At 40.2% G+C, this 15,748-nt stretch overlaps 1 protein-coding gene across 11 annotated transcripts in view; it reads left to right on the forward strand.

Moving 5' to 3' along the window:
• TIAM1 (TIAM Rac1 associated GEF 1) overlaps nucleotides 1–15,748 on the forward strand; it is a 191,928-nt gene that overhangs the window by 164,200 nt on the left and 11,980 nt on the right. For 6 of the 11 annotated variants that reach the window (XR_008450732.1, XM_054071824.1, XM_054071811.1 and 3 more), the window contains 5 exons: nucleotides 2,966–3,072; nucleotides 11,243–11,422; nucleotides 11,859–11,927; nucleotides 12,237–12,362; nucleotides 13,774–13,882. Coding sequence is in view for 10 of the 11 variants with exons in the window: in XM_054071824.1 (XP_053927799.1) it covers nucleotides 2,966–3,072; nucleotides 11,243–11,422; nucleotides 11,859–11,927; nucleotides 12,237–12,362; nucleotides 13,774–13,882 (591 nt within the window). In the remaining variant the exon portion in view is untranslated. Of the gene's footprint in view, nucleotides 1–2,965; nucleotides 3,073–7,365; nucleotides 7,796–11,242; nucleotides 11,423–11,858; nucleotides 11,928–12,236; nucleotides 12,363–13,773; nucleotides 13,883–15,748 lie in introns of those variants that run through there. The other 5 variants (XM_054071853.1, XM_054071847.1, XM_054071856.1 and 2 more) reach the window with 5 other exon arrangements.

Below are 15,748 nucleotides of genomic sequence, written 5' to 3' on the forward strand. Positions count from 1 at the left end.
ATTTGTCATAATATCACGGATATTACACTGCTGAGGCAATTTGGGAGCTCATGTGACCTACATTTATGCTGGTGGCCACATGGTTTTGACCCCTTTTTCCTGCTGCTTTTTGGATTTCCAGTCCCTTAATGTCAAGTGAAGCCCATGCATTATCACCACTCACAATTGGTAGTGATTGGGCAGTGTTCAGGTACTGCAGAAGGAAATGAGCACGTCATCCTCAATGCTCCTTGCAGAGCTAAATAAAGATTTACAGGGCAAAAATAAAATGATGTAATGAACCTGACAGAAATAGGATAGTAACTCGAAAGTAACTGGAAAGGCAGGAACGTGTGGCGTTATTGAACTGGTTGCCTATGTTTAACAACCAGCAGATAAACCTGCTAAAGTCGACATTGGCTTTGGCAGCTTAAGACATTAGAAATGCCCTGAGCACATGTATTATGTGACTGCTCATTAAGGTGTAGGTGAAAGATTGCTGTCTACTGGGTAGAAATGTTTATACTGCAGGAAACAGATTAAGTGGTGTTTTAATATACAGGAAAAGAAAAAGTGGTAGCTTAAAAGCAAAAACCAAAACCCCCACACAAATATTATTTGCCTTGGCTTGGGGCGAGAAACAGCTGTAGGATATATTTCGTACAGCTTATAACAGGAAATTAATTGCAATGAATAAACACAGACTGCCCAAAGCAAACTATGACACAGAGCAAGTTTTTTTTCTCTTATTTTTTAATGGATAGTTTAAGGGTTTTAAGAATTTTTTCACACATTAAACAGAGAGACCAGAAAGATGATAGTCTGAGTGATAAAATCTAAGCAAGACTCAGAAAACCTGATTTCTTGCAGAAAAAACACTTGTTCAAATAGATTTTCTGGTAATAAACAACCTCTGCAGGTCATCTTTCTAAAAGGTAAAAGAGAGCTTTTCAGAAGAGAGACATGTCTTCCAGAAGCTCAGCTATGGAATACTTTTATGTCCTTTTAATTTCATTTGATGTCCAGTGTAGCTCTGTCCCAGTATGCTGAATATATTCTGTATTTGTTTCCAGATTTCTGAAGTCCAGTTTTTCCAAGTTATTTCCAGATTCAATAAAGTGGAAATCTTGTACAGTTGTGCAAATAGGTTTTGGTAATTGTGGATGAAAGCTTGCAAGAACAGCAGCTGAAAATTGGATACTGAGGAACCCAGACCTAGATCTCTGCACTCGGTCTTGATGTAGAGAACCTTACCTAGGATGTGTTTGTGAACCAAAATTATGTGTTAACATAAAACTCTTTGAAAAAAGAGCAATGCCTTTTCAATTGCACAGAAGGCAGCGAAATATAATTTTCATATTCATTTAGGAAGTGTATTTCTTAGAAACTATAATTTCTGTATCATGAAACATATTTCTGTCCAGTATAAATATAAACAAATATATTAGATGTGTGTGATCATTTTTTCTCCAAAATCTCAATTTTGAAAGCAGTCAGCTATTTTATCTGAATTAAAAAGACCATCCTTGCTATTATGTCCTTTTTGGCCATTCTGAAATATATCAATGTGACAGATGTATGTTATCATGATGGCCTTTTTACTCACAGCACTGCTTTCTAGCCAAGTGCTTCTTATAGACAAATATACATGACTTACCTAAATTGAAATGTCTAATTGAAAAATAACAAGACAAGAATCAGCATCTGGGACTAACATAGAAATGGTGCTGCATCTGATGTGCTGAATCACTGTTAAATCTTAGGAAAATGTCTGTGTTGACTCTGTCAATGGCTGTTGAGTCTTGGGTTTTAAAAAACGGAGATTTTCTGTGTTGCTGCATCCATTTAACTTTGATTATGCATTTCTGTATTACCTGAAGAATAAACATAATGGAACTGTCCTGTTCGTGTGGTAGGATGTGGGCAGGGAAGTGTACTCAGAAACCACCCTTCCTCATCCAGCCCCAGGAGTGGCACTGCAGCAAAAACTCTTCCTTATGGGGTCGAGGAGGGAAAAGATAAAAGGAACTAGCATCTAGACTCAGCTGCTGTAAAGCATCTCCTTATGCTGCTTGAAGCTCGGTTGAACACAGCAGTTTCTTGGCATAGTTCATTCCATCACTGGTCATTATAATTTGCCATAGCTAGAAGCTGAATGAAATTTGTGAAGAATGGCTAATGCTGCTTGTTACAGCTATTTGAGTCGGAGAATGAGATCCCAAAGAAAGTTATTTGTGCACAGAGCTCTCAGGCTAGGATTAGTTCTGCTCTTTCTTTTGTCGCTTACAGGTAATTCATTATTTACTTATAAGAAGCGACAAAGGAATTATTAGCTGCATCAACAACATAGTCTCCAGAAGAGTGCTTGGACATAGGTTTGCATAGTTGTTGCCACGTGCTGGTGGAAATGAAATTTAGTTTTGAGTTAATGTAATAGGCTGCTAGAAACTGCTAAAACTGAATTTTTGGTTTCCCTAAAAATCAAGATGGAAACTCGGTGGTGGGTGTGTTAGGTTAAAATTGCAAGCAATTTAAAATCGTCACGTTTGACTTAACTCAGAGGAAAGGCTAACAAGGCTTGCTTGCTTCTTGGCACAGCCTGCCCATCCCATACTGCAGTTTCCATGTGAAATCACTGAAGTATAAAGGTAGGCAATTGCTTGCCAACCAAGAAACTAATAATAATCCTAAGAATTTCAATGTGGCATTTTAGCTTTATCTCTGAATCGGCTTTTGTGTTTCCAACTAAATAATGTGTCTGGCCATAACCTGTTTATTTTTACACCTGTAGTTAAGTCTGTCCCCTGCTATAAACTGAGGTAGTCCTTGGAGGTCATTGAGTGCCTCAGGCATAACATCTTGTTGGCATGTACTTGTGCACAGGATAGGACCTGGCTCTTCATGGGAACTGCATATCTGTTGCACCCAACATTTTGAATTTTTGGAAATGATGGTGATCGGGTTTTCACGCACATCTCAATTTCAGCAGGGCACTCGCTTTGTGGCGACCCAGACAGCTCTGTTGAGACAGCTCCAGAGGAGGCAGAAGCGCAAGACTTGGAGTCATCTGACGAGGCCGATAAGATGAGCAAGGTGAGAAAGTTTCATTTTCACATGATAAGGAGTGAAAGCACAAGTACACTCACAGCTGATGTGCTGACTTCACAGCTGCACACAATTAGAACATCTTTCCTGGGAAAATGTTCATCTTATTTTTAAGTTGTTTACAGATGATATTGAATTGAACAAATTACTGCTTTGATTATGGCATATCGCTCTCTCTCAACCAAGACTTGTGGACTTTTACAGGGCTGGTTCACATCTTCAGTACCTTATGATAATATTCCCATATAGTTTTTAAGTGGGCAGATTTATCACCTCCTTCACCAGAGCAGGTCAGCTAAACCAAAAGATGAAGTGGATTCATTATGATTTCTTGTTCTTTCTTGATTTCTGGGCATAGGAGGAATGTAAGTTAAACAGTATTTCCTTAAATCAATAACATAGCGCACATGCTAGTTTTTAAATGCAAACTAATTATAGACAATCTACCTCAAATTGAAGCAAAACTCTCCAATTATAGCTAAGAGGTTATGCAAATGGATGGCTAATTGGTGTCTATTAAAGGATGGGTTTTGCAGTGGTTGGTATTTTGTACTTGCTCTGGTGCTGGGAAGCTTTATGCAACATAAGGTGTGATAATTAATGGCTTTTGTGGCAAAATCAAGTGTGATTATTTTGAAGGCACTGATTGCTTTTAGGTATTTGTTGCATAGGTGGTGGTGAGGGCTTGCACCTATTTTTCTACAGAATTCATAGTCTAATGTGTATCAGATCTCAGTCTGTGCTTATGTGCTGGTGTGATTTTTTTCAGCTCATGTTTTAGCTAAAATGTGTTACAGTGAGCTCTGAGCTGGTCCCTGTGCTATTCTACTTGTTATTTTAACAAAAGGAAGGAAAAGACCCTGGCCTCTTGTTTCCTGATCTCTTATGTCATGCTAGCCTGTTGTTTTGTCTTTGATAGTCGGACAGTGGAAGTCAGATAAGAGGAAACATTCCTATGCATTAAATATACGCAGAGCTTGCATGCAGAGAGAGTGATTGCTCCTACAGTTTATTTCCAGGTTTTATTAAGAGTCTTTTTCTTGTAAGTACAAAAAATTTCTTCTTGACTAAAGTGGAAGTGTTTGTTGATACATTGGGATTTTTAACTGTAAATATAAGGGATTTTCATATGCTCTGAAAGGAGTCTTTTCTGTTAAACACTGAAGCTGTGGAGGAGCACCGAGCACAACATAGCTGCTTGGGGAATAAATTTTCTTGCTGTGTTTTCTGTAGCTTTCTATTTCTGAACTGCATGACAGGCTGTGGGGTTCCATTTTGTGTCTTGCCTCCTGGATCATCAGAACGGTAATTGCCTGCAGCAAGGCATAAGGATTACACGATTAGCCTTGTGGCTCAGCAGATTTAGTTAAACTGAGAAATGTGTGTTAGCAGCTCCAATACTTAATATTCTTATATTGGAAGAATAACTTGTAACTCTAACAAGCTTTGGTTTCCAACGAGATGAGTATCCGTCTTTCTGCAAATGAAATGTTGACATCAGTACATGTTTTCTTTTAAAATTCAGAAATATGTCATGTTTTGTTTGTGTGATATAGAAGGGAGTGAGGCATTTTACTTGACATTCTGTTTGTCATGGGACAAACTGCTTGAAATGGTTTTCCATAAATGAAGAGGCACACTTGTCCATATAGTATATAGACAGTGTGCACAATTTGTCAAACTCATGGATGGCACTATTCCTGTTCACGCAAAAGAGCTCTGAATTAAGTGGGCTTTCTTTGTGCTTCCTCTCTAACAAAAGCTGCAGCCCCCCCCCCAATTATTTTGCAGTCCCCATAAAGAATTCGAGTATATAGTAGAGGGGAACATGTCATTGCTTGCTAATCATGTGCTAATTTTTAACTGTAACAACAATGAAAAAAAAAATCCTAACATAAAAAACCTCAGTCAATGGGAGAGTTTTCCTAATCTCTTTAACTTCTGTGTGCTTGGAAAAGATAATCTGTGTGGGTAGTAAGGAGTCTGCAACATGTGTTTTTCCGTGGCAAGTCACCACCTGGCTGGTACAGCAAGGAAAAAAGCAAAGGCGTTTTCCTCTCCATGCGCTGCTACACCTTTCCATGCTCTTAGGATTATGGCGCAGAAGATTAAGCTGGTGTCCTCAGCACTGTTTTACATGGTTATTTTTGTATGTGGGAAGTGAAACTCTCTGCCCTTGTACCACCGGGAGAGGCATGTTCCCCTGTCTCCTTCAGGTAGTGGAGTTTAGGGGAGACTGTTTTTTTTGCTTCTTGACAAAAGCAGGGCAGGAGCACTCTTATCCATTCACTGCTAGGCAGCGGAGGAAATCCAGTTTAACTGTGTTGGAGCCTCCCACCTAAATGCAGAGTTCCTCTTCTTTCAACGCAGATGCAGCATTAACAGCTGAAGATCCAAAAATAGCGTTTGGGTTGTCTTTTGCCTTGCGATAGCATGATCCTGAGGCAGGGCTTAATCCTGCAAACACCGCTGCTCCTTGCTGTGGTGCTGGCAGTCTGCTCATGCTCACACAGTGCTGCAGAGAAGGAGAGCTCTACGCTTCTCCAAGGAAACTTCCCGGCTCTCCAGCCAGCAAAGCGATCCTAGGGTAGAGTTAATAATTCATGGAAAAAGGAGAAGACAGTGCCACAGCTCTCCTTCATCTGTCTTCATAGCACAGACTGGGTAGGCTTTTTATGAAGGTAAGCTGTGTGAAATACTACCAAAAGCTGGGTGTGGGTCCCTTCTGACTTACCTGTAACTTTCTTGTATAGGTGATAGATGGATGTATTATATGGGAGGTACTAGATTGTTTCTTCCCTTCTCCTCCTTCTCCTCCTCCTCCCTCCCAGTGTCTCTTTCCCTTCCCCCAGCCCAGCATGTGTGCACGTGAGTGTGTGTTTCCTTAGTAGAGGTGCATTTGTTTCTTAATCTGCAAAAGCCTCCAAGCTGTTGATGGTGGTGAAGGTTTGAAGGCTATACCAGTAGCTCTGAGGATTCTTCCCTTTTCTGAAAATCTTATCTTCTGTATATTCTAAAGACTTGATAACATGGAGTTTTCTTCTCCATCACTCTTGTCAAAGGAATCATTATAATAAGCAGAAATGGATTGTCTGTAGAAGTATTCCGACTGAAATACTAGAAACCTGTTTCAAAGGTGGCTTTGGGCATCTGCAGTGAGGTGGGGTGGGATAGCTGTTGTTCTCTGGAATTGCTTCCTACCTAATTTTATTATGCCTTTCCTCTGTCAACCATCCCTCTTAGGGATGGTATCTCTTGCATTGAAATATAGGTAAACAGTAGCAAGCAGGTACACTTTCTGGGTACAGCTCTTTTCTTTTAAGCCATGCAACTGGCTGTGGCCTAAGTTGTGTTCCCACTTGCTTCTGCTCTGGGGTAGGCTCTTGACTTTCCCTTCTCTCCCCATTTTGTGTGGGTGACAAGAGGTGGAGAGAGCTGGGAGGGAAAAGAATAGGGCAAAGGAAAGCCTGCTCTCTGCCATCTCTTAGGGCTTGTTTTCATCCAGCATGTGGATTCAGGTTTCAAGCTGTTTACGAAATCTAGGAAATGTCTCTCTGTCAGTCTCCACTTCGAGAGAATATCAGGAATATTTCACACCAGAGTAAATTCTTAAATGGATACTTGTCTCTGTGGTGAGCTGACTGCTTTGGCCTTTTAAATATTGTAGAATAAATTAAGGTTCAAAGGAGGTACCCTGAGAACTGGTTATATGTGTGAGTGCTTAGTGTTGCAGTTTACCAAAGGCTAAGCTAGGTGTTGTGTTGCATCTCAAGATCACTCTTTGTACATGTTCTTTCCTGTAATGGTCCTTTGAATTTGATTGAGGATGTGTTTTAGAAGCAGTCATCAATTAAAATACTGCAGGACACTCATTTCTCCCTGTTTCTAATTAAAGACACCTGTCTATTGAAATGAAAGCTAATTACCTTGCAGCAGTTGTGCTTAGGGGAGCATGCTGTAATGGGCTGTGTGTGTACATGCTTACACCATTTAGAGGTACTTTTTCAGAGAAAATAGGTCGTCTACTCTCTGCATCATTATTCAAGACGAGAATTAAGTCTGAAAACCTTCATCGTGTTGCAATAAATGTGAAAGGATTAAAACAGGGATTTGAGGGGTAGGTTTTCCAATAAGCGTAACTGGCTTTTTCAAGTTCTTTTAATTCTGTGTCTATGTCCCTTCAGATGTTTAATATTCTCCAGCAGTGCCATTCGTAGCCAATCAGCTTGTGCTCAGCCACAGGCAACAGACATTTATATTCCTGGGCTGTCTTCGCCTCTGCTTTGCTGCATTTTAGCCTCTCTGCTGAAGTTCTCCTCATAACGAGTCTATGATAAGCAGCGTTGAGTTCTCAGCTTCGACTCATAGCCAGCTCTTAATTCCAGCTGATGTGGTGAGCGAACAAGGCCGGCGGCAAATGACACATGCAGAAAGGCTTTGCTTAGGGAAATGTGGTCACTGCCCTTCCGTATTAAAATGCAGCTGTCTTCTGTGTTGTGTGCCAAGTAACAAGCACGGAGTATCGGTCTGGAGTGGGAAAGCATTTCGGATCAGCTGAATATATGGAGAACTGGGATTTTCCTCCTAGCTAAGTGACAGCTCTGGCAATACTGTCTTTCCAGCAATGTCGGCTATTTGGAGAGTTAACCGTAAATTCAAGAATGAAAGCGCTGGGAGAGCTGGCGACTCTTTGTACCGTATGCTGTATTTGGTGAGCAGATCTACTATGCAACGTGACTAGTCTAAGTAATTAGTTGAACAAATTTTCACGCTGTTTTAATTTTCAGGTTATAAATTTGGGAGTGAACTGTAACATATATAACCTGTAGAGGCTTTTTGTTATTGTGCAATGTCATTAACAGTCTTGGCAATGCATGAAAGGATGCGATTTGCCTGAGTTTTGTTTGGGAGATCAATACTGCTTGGAGTTTTCTGCCTGTGAGGATGAGAAGTGTTGCATGCTATTCCAGAGGGCAATCTGCCTGATGCCCAGGCAACCTGTATGTCTTTGTAAGGTAGAAATGGCACTCTGCTCTGGCAACTATAAGGTAGGCAGCCAAAACTTCCCACTGCAGGCAGCATCGACATGCTTGATGAGTTTAAGGACTTGCTGCTCCTGCATGGGAACGATGTGAGCTAGGCTTCTCCGCTGAGCCCCCTGCAGAGAAGGGTTTAATGTACTTGGAAAGAGTAAACTTCACTTTACTGCCTGGTTGTGCCAGCCCTTCATCTCATTTTAAGGTTGCTGGCTGGGATTGCTTGAAGAATTGTGCCTGAACTGTGATGCCCTAATTCTCCCAGAGAAATCCTGGTTCTGTGCTATCATGTGGCAGCTGGCAAACAGAGCTGGTGTTGGGTGATAAAGGAATGTGTTTCTGTTGCAGACCTTACCTAGTCTGTCCACTTTCTCTAGAAAATTATGTCAGAGAGGTTTTCGTTAATACTTGGAGAGTTTTCAGCAAAATAGTTGTGCTCTGAATCTCCCTGGGTGCAATATGCATCTGCTTTCTGTCTAGAAATTGATTTGTTTTTTTATAAAATAAATATTAGATAGAAAGGATTACATTGAGAAATGAAACGACGTATTTTTTCAATGAACAAGCAATAAACTAGCCTTGTGTATGCTATTGTGCTTGAGACTTCTTGTCTGTCCAAAGAGTGTTGGGTGAATGGTGCTTGGGAAATGCATAAAAGATGTGAGGCAGGGCAGTGGCAAGGCAGAACTCAGCCCTGCTGCTGGCTGGAGCTGGGCACTGCTGAAGTCAGTGAGTGGCTTAACTGTGCATAATAGGAGATAAGGCTTTAAAGAGTCTTCTGTGCTTCCTTTTTGGCATATGGGTGTAACTATTCCTTCTGGGGCACACAGCATGCCTTTATGACAGTTATCCAATTTTCAGCTACTTGTTAGTGCTTAGCTGGTGTTCCATGGTGTAAGTGGATTTTCGCACTCTCTTTCTGGGTGACCCATCTTTCTCTGCAACGTATTGCAAGTGCAGGCACAGGATGGTGAGCTGTCTGCAGGGCATCAGATGGGAACTGCTTAAAAGACTCAATTTATTTTTGGAGTTTGATTCCATACTTGCTTTAGATATTGTAACTATTTTTAATTGTACTTTGGGCTCTTACAGCAAGCTGTTACTGGATATGCCTTCCTTAAATATTTGTTCGCAAAATGGTCTTAATAACACTAAATGTTTGTGAGGAAAACCCTGCCTGTCCTGGGTCTCTGTGGGCTCAGATTGACATTTGTTAATTGTCAGTTCTTTGTCCCATTTCCGTAGATAAGGTTACTTGGGCAGGTATTTTTGCCTGTGCTGAAGCCAAGCTTTCACCTACTGCACTTTGTGAATTCAGGGCTGCTGGGATCAAGATCACATCTATTGAAATCTAATGCAAACTTAACCTAAAGGTTTGGGTATGCTTTGGATATACATAAGAGTACAGTAAGTGTAAGTGAAACCGTGCTGAGAAATAAGAGGAATTACTTTGACTAATATATCCAACTCTGTGACATGTGGCATTACCAGAAGCTAAGTTAGTTGGAAATGGACTGCTTGAACTCATGGTTTCCCCCCTGCTCTCAACTTACAACCCTTTTCCTTTCTTCCTCATAGGAGTTAAACCTCAGTTACTGAAGATTAATATTTTTCCTGTAATAAACTGTCTGAGAGGCATTTTTGTATAGACAGTCAGTTACAATTACTTTATTGCTTACCCTTGTGTCCTGAAGGGAATTATTCTTTGTGTAACAAGCATCTTTACTAATATGCCTTGCAGTGGTACACTCAGGCGAGCATTTACAGCCATATGATACCTTTAGGGAAAGCAACTGTATTATGAAAGGCAATTCCTTACTTGTCACTAGCATGCTTAATGCTCCTGTTGGGCTTCATGGCTATGTAGCATTGTAGATGCACTGGAAGGGGAAAATAGCTATGTGTGAGCAGACTGCACAGCTTAACAAATGCAGCATTTTTCCACACTGGGTCATCACAAAGGTATGGCGTAGTGCAGGCTCTGGATGATGTTGCTGCTACTGGCTTTCTCTCTTCTCTTCTTTTCTTTTCTTTTCTTTTCTCTTCTCTTCTCTTCTCTTCTCTTCTCTTCTCTTCTCTTCTCTTCTCTTCTCTTCTCTTCTCATATTTTCTGTTTGAACATAATTTTGGGCAACTTGTTTTAGTATGGACTGAAGGGCTATAGATGTGGTGCTGTAAAGTCACTAAACCTGGATTAAGATTGCACAGCAGGATTAGATGTTAAAGGTTAGAGAAGTGTGATCACGTGCAGCAGCTCTTTCCCTCCCATGCTCTGTCCTGGTGTCTAAGAGGGATGGAGACAGGGCATGCCTCTACTTTGGCAACTCTAGAAGTCTGGGACTGTCGTCATTGACACTAGAAACTGTACCTGCTCCAAGCTTTTCAGTGTAATGAAAGATGCAAGAAGGTGATCTAACGTGAAGAGGTGAAGAGAGGATAACTGTCTTATTATATAGACAGCTGATTAAACATTAAAGAAACCACCTAGATGTAGCAGTTCTGGAAAACCTGATTTATGAGGAAGATATTCACTCCGCAAAGCATGTTTCCAGGCACAGAACAAATATACAGTTGCTTTTCCAAAGACTGTATTTGAAGCATGAGAGACTTTGGTTCCTCAAATTGCTCTGCTTCCCTGAAAAACAGCTTAAATGGTTTCTGTCTCCGCAATGTCTCCTTAACTGTGTTGACACAGCTATTCACAAGACTCTTGCAAACTAGATTAGGGAACTGGCGGAGGGGTGGCATGTGTGTTATGTTTGCACAGTCGTTTTTAGTTCCCGATTCTTGGGCCTTTTTGTTTGTTTGTTTTTCAATCTTAAATGCTGGACGAACCTATTGTGATGAAAGTCATGCCTATCTGAAACCAGGCATGTTATTGAACAGCGCTTCAATTAACTTGAATTGTGCATCTCTTTCCCCACACTCTCCTTGCCTCGTCCCAGTCACTGAGAGATAGGATAGACAGATATATGAAATTATGTATGCACTTATGGACTTTGGTGCCTGTTAAAAAGCCCCTAATCTGCGACTTCTGAACTGCAAAGCCTTCTCAGCTCCATCGTCCCTATAGCTCTTGCCTAAAATATTACTGTTGGTCTTTCTTCTTCCTCTTTTTAAAGAGTACAGAGCAGGTCGCTGCTTTCTGTCGCAGTCTGCATGAAATGAACCCTTCTGATTCAAGTGCTCATCCTCAGGAATTTACAGGACCCCAACTGGCCACCATGAGACAACTCACAGATGCAGATAAACTGCGAAAGGTTATATGCGAACTTCTTGAGACAGAACGCACCTATGTCAAAGTAAGGAGTCTCAACATGTTGTTTTAGTCTACTAATATTTCTTCTCCTTCTAGAAAATGTTATTAGTTTCTTCTCTAATATTTATGTTTTGTGCATGTATCTTTGTTAATTTACATTCAATTTTACTATCTGTCCCTAGAACAGTAACTTAAACCTTGGAAATAAGTAGGGTTTCCAAATTCTTATTCTGTCATTTTGAAATTACTTGGCTGCTGTGCAGTGGAACACTGCTGAAGAAGTTCTGGTATTACTTTTGTAAGTAAAACTGTGTAAATGTTTCCTTTTACTATCTTAAATTCTATGAAATTTAACTATTTTCTCTTAAGTATGAAAGACAGAAATTAATGGACTAGGTAAATGGTGATCTTTGCCACTTCAATAAATATTCAGAGGCAATTTGTGGAACCAAGATGATAATCTTTTTCTGCATTTTTAGGACTTGAATTGTCTAATGGAGAGATACCTGAAGCCTCTACAGAAAGAAACATTCCTCACACCAGATGAGGTATGTTAATTTTGCTTATCTTTTTGCTAGATAGCTTACACATATCCCTTCACAACCCTCACTCCCCAGCTCGACTTGCTTGTTTGAGGGAGGGCTATGGAGAAATTTTGAATTCATTTTCTTTTAAAATAATTGATTGAGTAGAGGAGTAGAGTATAAAGTTACTGCTCAATAACATATAGTCTGTAGGGTTTTTTCCCTGACATCACATTGATTATACAGCTGGACTGAGAATTACTAAAGCTCTAGAAAACGTGATTTATTTGCAAAGTGATATTTTCCGCATCTTGCTTTTTTTTTTCTTATTAGTTGGATGTTCTCTTTGGGAATCTGACTGAAATGGTAGCATTCCAGGTAGAGTTCTTGAAAACTCTAGAAGATGGAGTAAGGCTGGTTCCAGACCTGGAAAAGCTTGAAAAAGTTGAGCAATTTAAGGTAATTTGATTGTTTACATTCAAAGTAGTCCTTTGACACTATTTTTCTGACTGCTCTTACTGTTTCTGTAAAAACCTGTATCTGCTTATATTTGAGATTAATTGTTAGCTAATATTGAAACTGTTTGAAACATATCCTGCTATAATTGTAGTTTAGGGTGCATTTAGCTATATAGAGCACTAGAAATCTGTAACGCCATGTGCTTATAGATGCTATTTTTGCCCTTCTGCCAGATTTCTTGTCTCAGGCTGTCAGAAAAGCTAGGAATGGAACGTTATATAAAATCTTTGTCAGGTCTATTGTAGTAGTTCAGAAACCCATTAGGGCTACAGATCAGAACTGTAGATCGAATTCTGTAGTTGGGCTTTTGATGCATAGCAGAACAGTATGACAAATACTTGCAACTATCAGCAGATACGCATCAAAGGTAGAAATGTAAATTAAGGATATATAAACTTCATTTAAAAAAGGCAACAGGAAAATGTGGAAACAGAAACTTTGTTTTATTTCTAGTGTGGTCACCTACTGGATATATGGCAAATAGCTCATACAATGTTTAGTCTTTGGAGAATTTTACTCTTGCTTTGAGCACTCACCTTAGCAGAGGTCAGAATGTCATGATGAATAGTAATAATTCCTCTGGGATTGCTCTTCAGCTAACATACAGCCCTAAAAGAACTACTGAAAGAAATTATCTTTTTGTGTGTGACTTTGCCATCGGGTGCTTGTTTAAAATATGCATAAATTGTGAACACTGCTCTTGTTTAACTAAAACACAGCTTCAGTTTTGTAGGAAATGAGCCCTCAATGGAGAACACAGAGATACTTTTTTACTGCCTATGTATTGAATTCCCCCTGGCATCCCCCAATGTTGTCTTATTTCTAAGTGGGTAGTGGAGCAAATGCTTGACTGTGGCATAGACATTTTAAGGAAGAATTGTGTTTGGCCCTTAACACAAAATCCTTTTCAAGAGAGTGAAGACCTTGGAGTGTTTTTTGCAGAGGGATACTAGCCTTGCTTGCAGCTCCTTAGTGTCTTGATCCATTACAAAGTCAGATACATCCAGTCCTTCCTGTGGCCTCTGGTCATTGCTTAGAGCATAACTGTTAAGCTGAGGCATTTAAATGCAGTTCTGGAGCTGTGAAACTAGTTCCCACTATAGACAGAAGCGTCTCCACATCATCCTAACAGGAACTTGGCTAATGATAATAATCAGATGCCTGAATCTAGGCATAAATTCTGCACCTGTTTCTTCCTAGATGGTGTGAAAACACTTTAAAAATGCAGTGTCCTGTCATGCAAAAGCTAGGTGAAAACTTCAGGTGACCTGGCAGAAGGGCAAATAACTAACTGGCTTTCACGTGATTTTTTTCCCTAATGCCTTTTTTTAAATTATTTTTTAAATCCTAGAAAGTGTTGTTTTCCTTGGGTGGATCCTTTCTTTACTATGCTGACCGCTTCAAGCTGTACAGTGCCTTCTGTGCCAGCCACACAAAAGTACCCAAAGTACTTGTGAAAGGTAAGAACTGTGTACAAGCAGACCTGGACATGCAGAGAGAGGGATGTTGCAGTGACAGGTTGGTTTGGGCTGGCACAGATTGTCCTTGTGGATGATGTCCTTGGGCCACTGCACCTCAAACCATGCAGGACAAGTTGTGGTGAAGGAATGGGGGCACACGTGTGCCTGGTTGCTCTCCAGGAGCCTTTGCAATAGGGAAGAAAGTCCATCTGGCCTGAGAGGCTCACAGAGAATGCTGTGCCATTGGTGTTCTTGGACCACCATTGATGTAATGATACCCGAGTAGCTCATTACAAGAAGCTGTTAACCTCACATGTAGTTTCCCACACACACACTTAGTTTATTCTCCCCTGACATGTTCTGTTTCCTTTCAGTCATGTGGGGAGTGGAAAGATTTCGTAAAGTGGTGATGTGCCATGCGCTAATGGATCACTGTGTGCTTTGGAACTAGGAGTGGTGAAGCGTGTAGTGACCTCTGGATCTTCCTAGAATTTGTGCTGTGAATGCTCGCTGGTGGCATTCCCATTGAAGCGGTGGCCAATGTGGTTGAATGCTGACAGCAACTAGGAAAGGATCAGCATGGGAGAATGTTTTGTAGAAGCTGTCTAAATATTTTAATTTCGCTGTGCTCTCTCTCTGCTCTCTTCTTCCTGTCACCTTCATTCCAATTTGACTGAGAAGTTTCCGTGTACAAATTCCTAGCAGAGCTTGGCTTGCTGAGATGGAGATAAATGAACTGTGGTCTGGCTTATAAACACTCATGGCCTCCTTCCCTTGGAGTGATGTTTTTTCCCCCGTAAAAGTGTTAATCACTTAGAGTTAGCAGTCCTTCATGCAATTTATTTTTGGCTGAGACATTAAATAAACACATGGTTCCAGTTGTAGAAGCAATGCCAGTAAAGGGGGAGCTCTTATTTTTTTAAAGAATATCTGGATGTTTTACAGTAAAAGTTTGTTGTTTTTTTTTTTGTTTTTTAATTCTTGGTTCTTATTTGTTTTTTTGGTTTGGGATTTTTTTTACTGGACACATTTTTTTCATTTCTACTTGTAAACTCTTCTTTACCATGCTGCAAAGAATACTTGGCATCTCTGTGGAGTATGTGAATAAATAATTTCTTGCTAGTCACATCAATGCTTTTTTTCAGCATCGTTTCCTTAGACCTTAATGTTAAGTCTGTAGATTATGTAGATGTGGTTGTTTTGGTTTGCTTTTTCATTGCTGACTGTATTTATAAATGAGAAATGGTTGTGCTTGAATTACAGCACAAACAGAACTTAAAATTTTATGCCCATGATAAATACCTTTAAAAGTCTGGGAGTGTATTTCAATTGTATTTTGATGTCCTCAGCTGAGGTGCAGGTGGCTTTTGGATTTGAAAATGAAGCTGCTTGATTGAAGTCAAGTGACTGTCTGCAAAAACTCAACGAACCCTAGTAGGGGACATGGTTCCAATAAAAGCAATTGTGTGGAATTGTTCCTGTACTGAATAATTTCTATGTCTAAAAATGCCAGCTTCTCCATTATTCCCTTGCTGTACAAATTTATGTTCTAGTAAGGGGAGCAGCAGGGAAAATGGTATTTTTGTAGCAGTCAGGTAGAAAACATGATAGCAAACAGGTAGCCAATTGGCCTGTGCTCTCAAAATACAGTACACTTTTGTAAGTTTACTGCTTCCTGCCTACTTAGTAGCTCTTGATGTTGTCATTCAGTACTGGACATAAAGGTTTAATAAGGTAACAATAACCAGACTCGCAAATATCATAGGTGTGCCTGTCAGACTAGACTAGTAAGTAGTGACTTCTTAGAAATATCCAATTTGAGCCTTTTCTTCAAAAACTGCGTGTTTTGTTATAGTAGGTGGCTGC

Source organism: Cuculus canorus, chromosome 1 (genome assembly GCF_017976375.1).
Source record: "Cuculus canorus isolate bCucCan1 chromosome 1, bCucCan1.pri, whole genome shotgun sequence".
Lineage (NCBI taxonomy): Eukaryota > Metazoa > Chordata > Aves > Cuculiformes > Cuculidae > Cuculus > Cuculus canorus.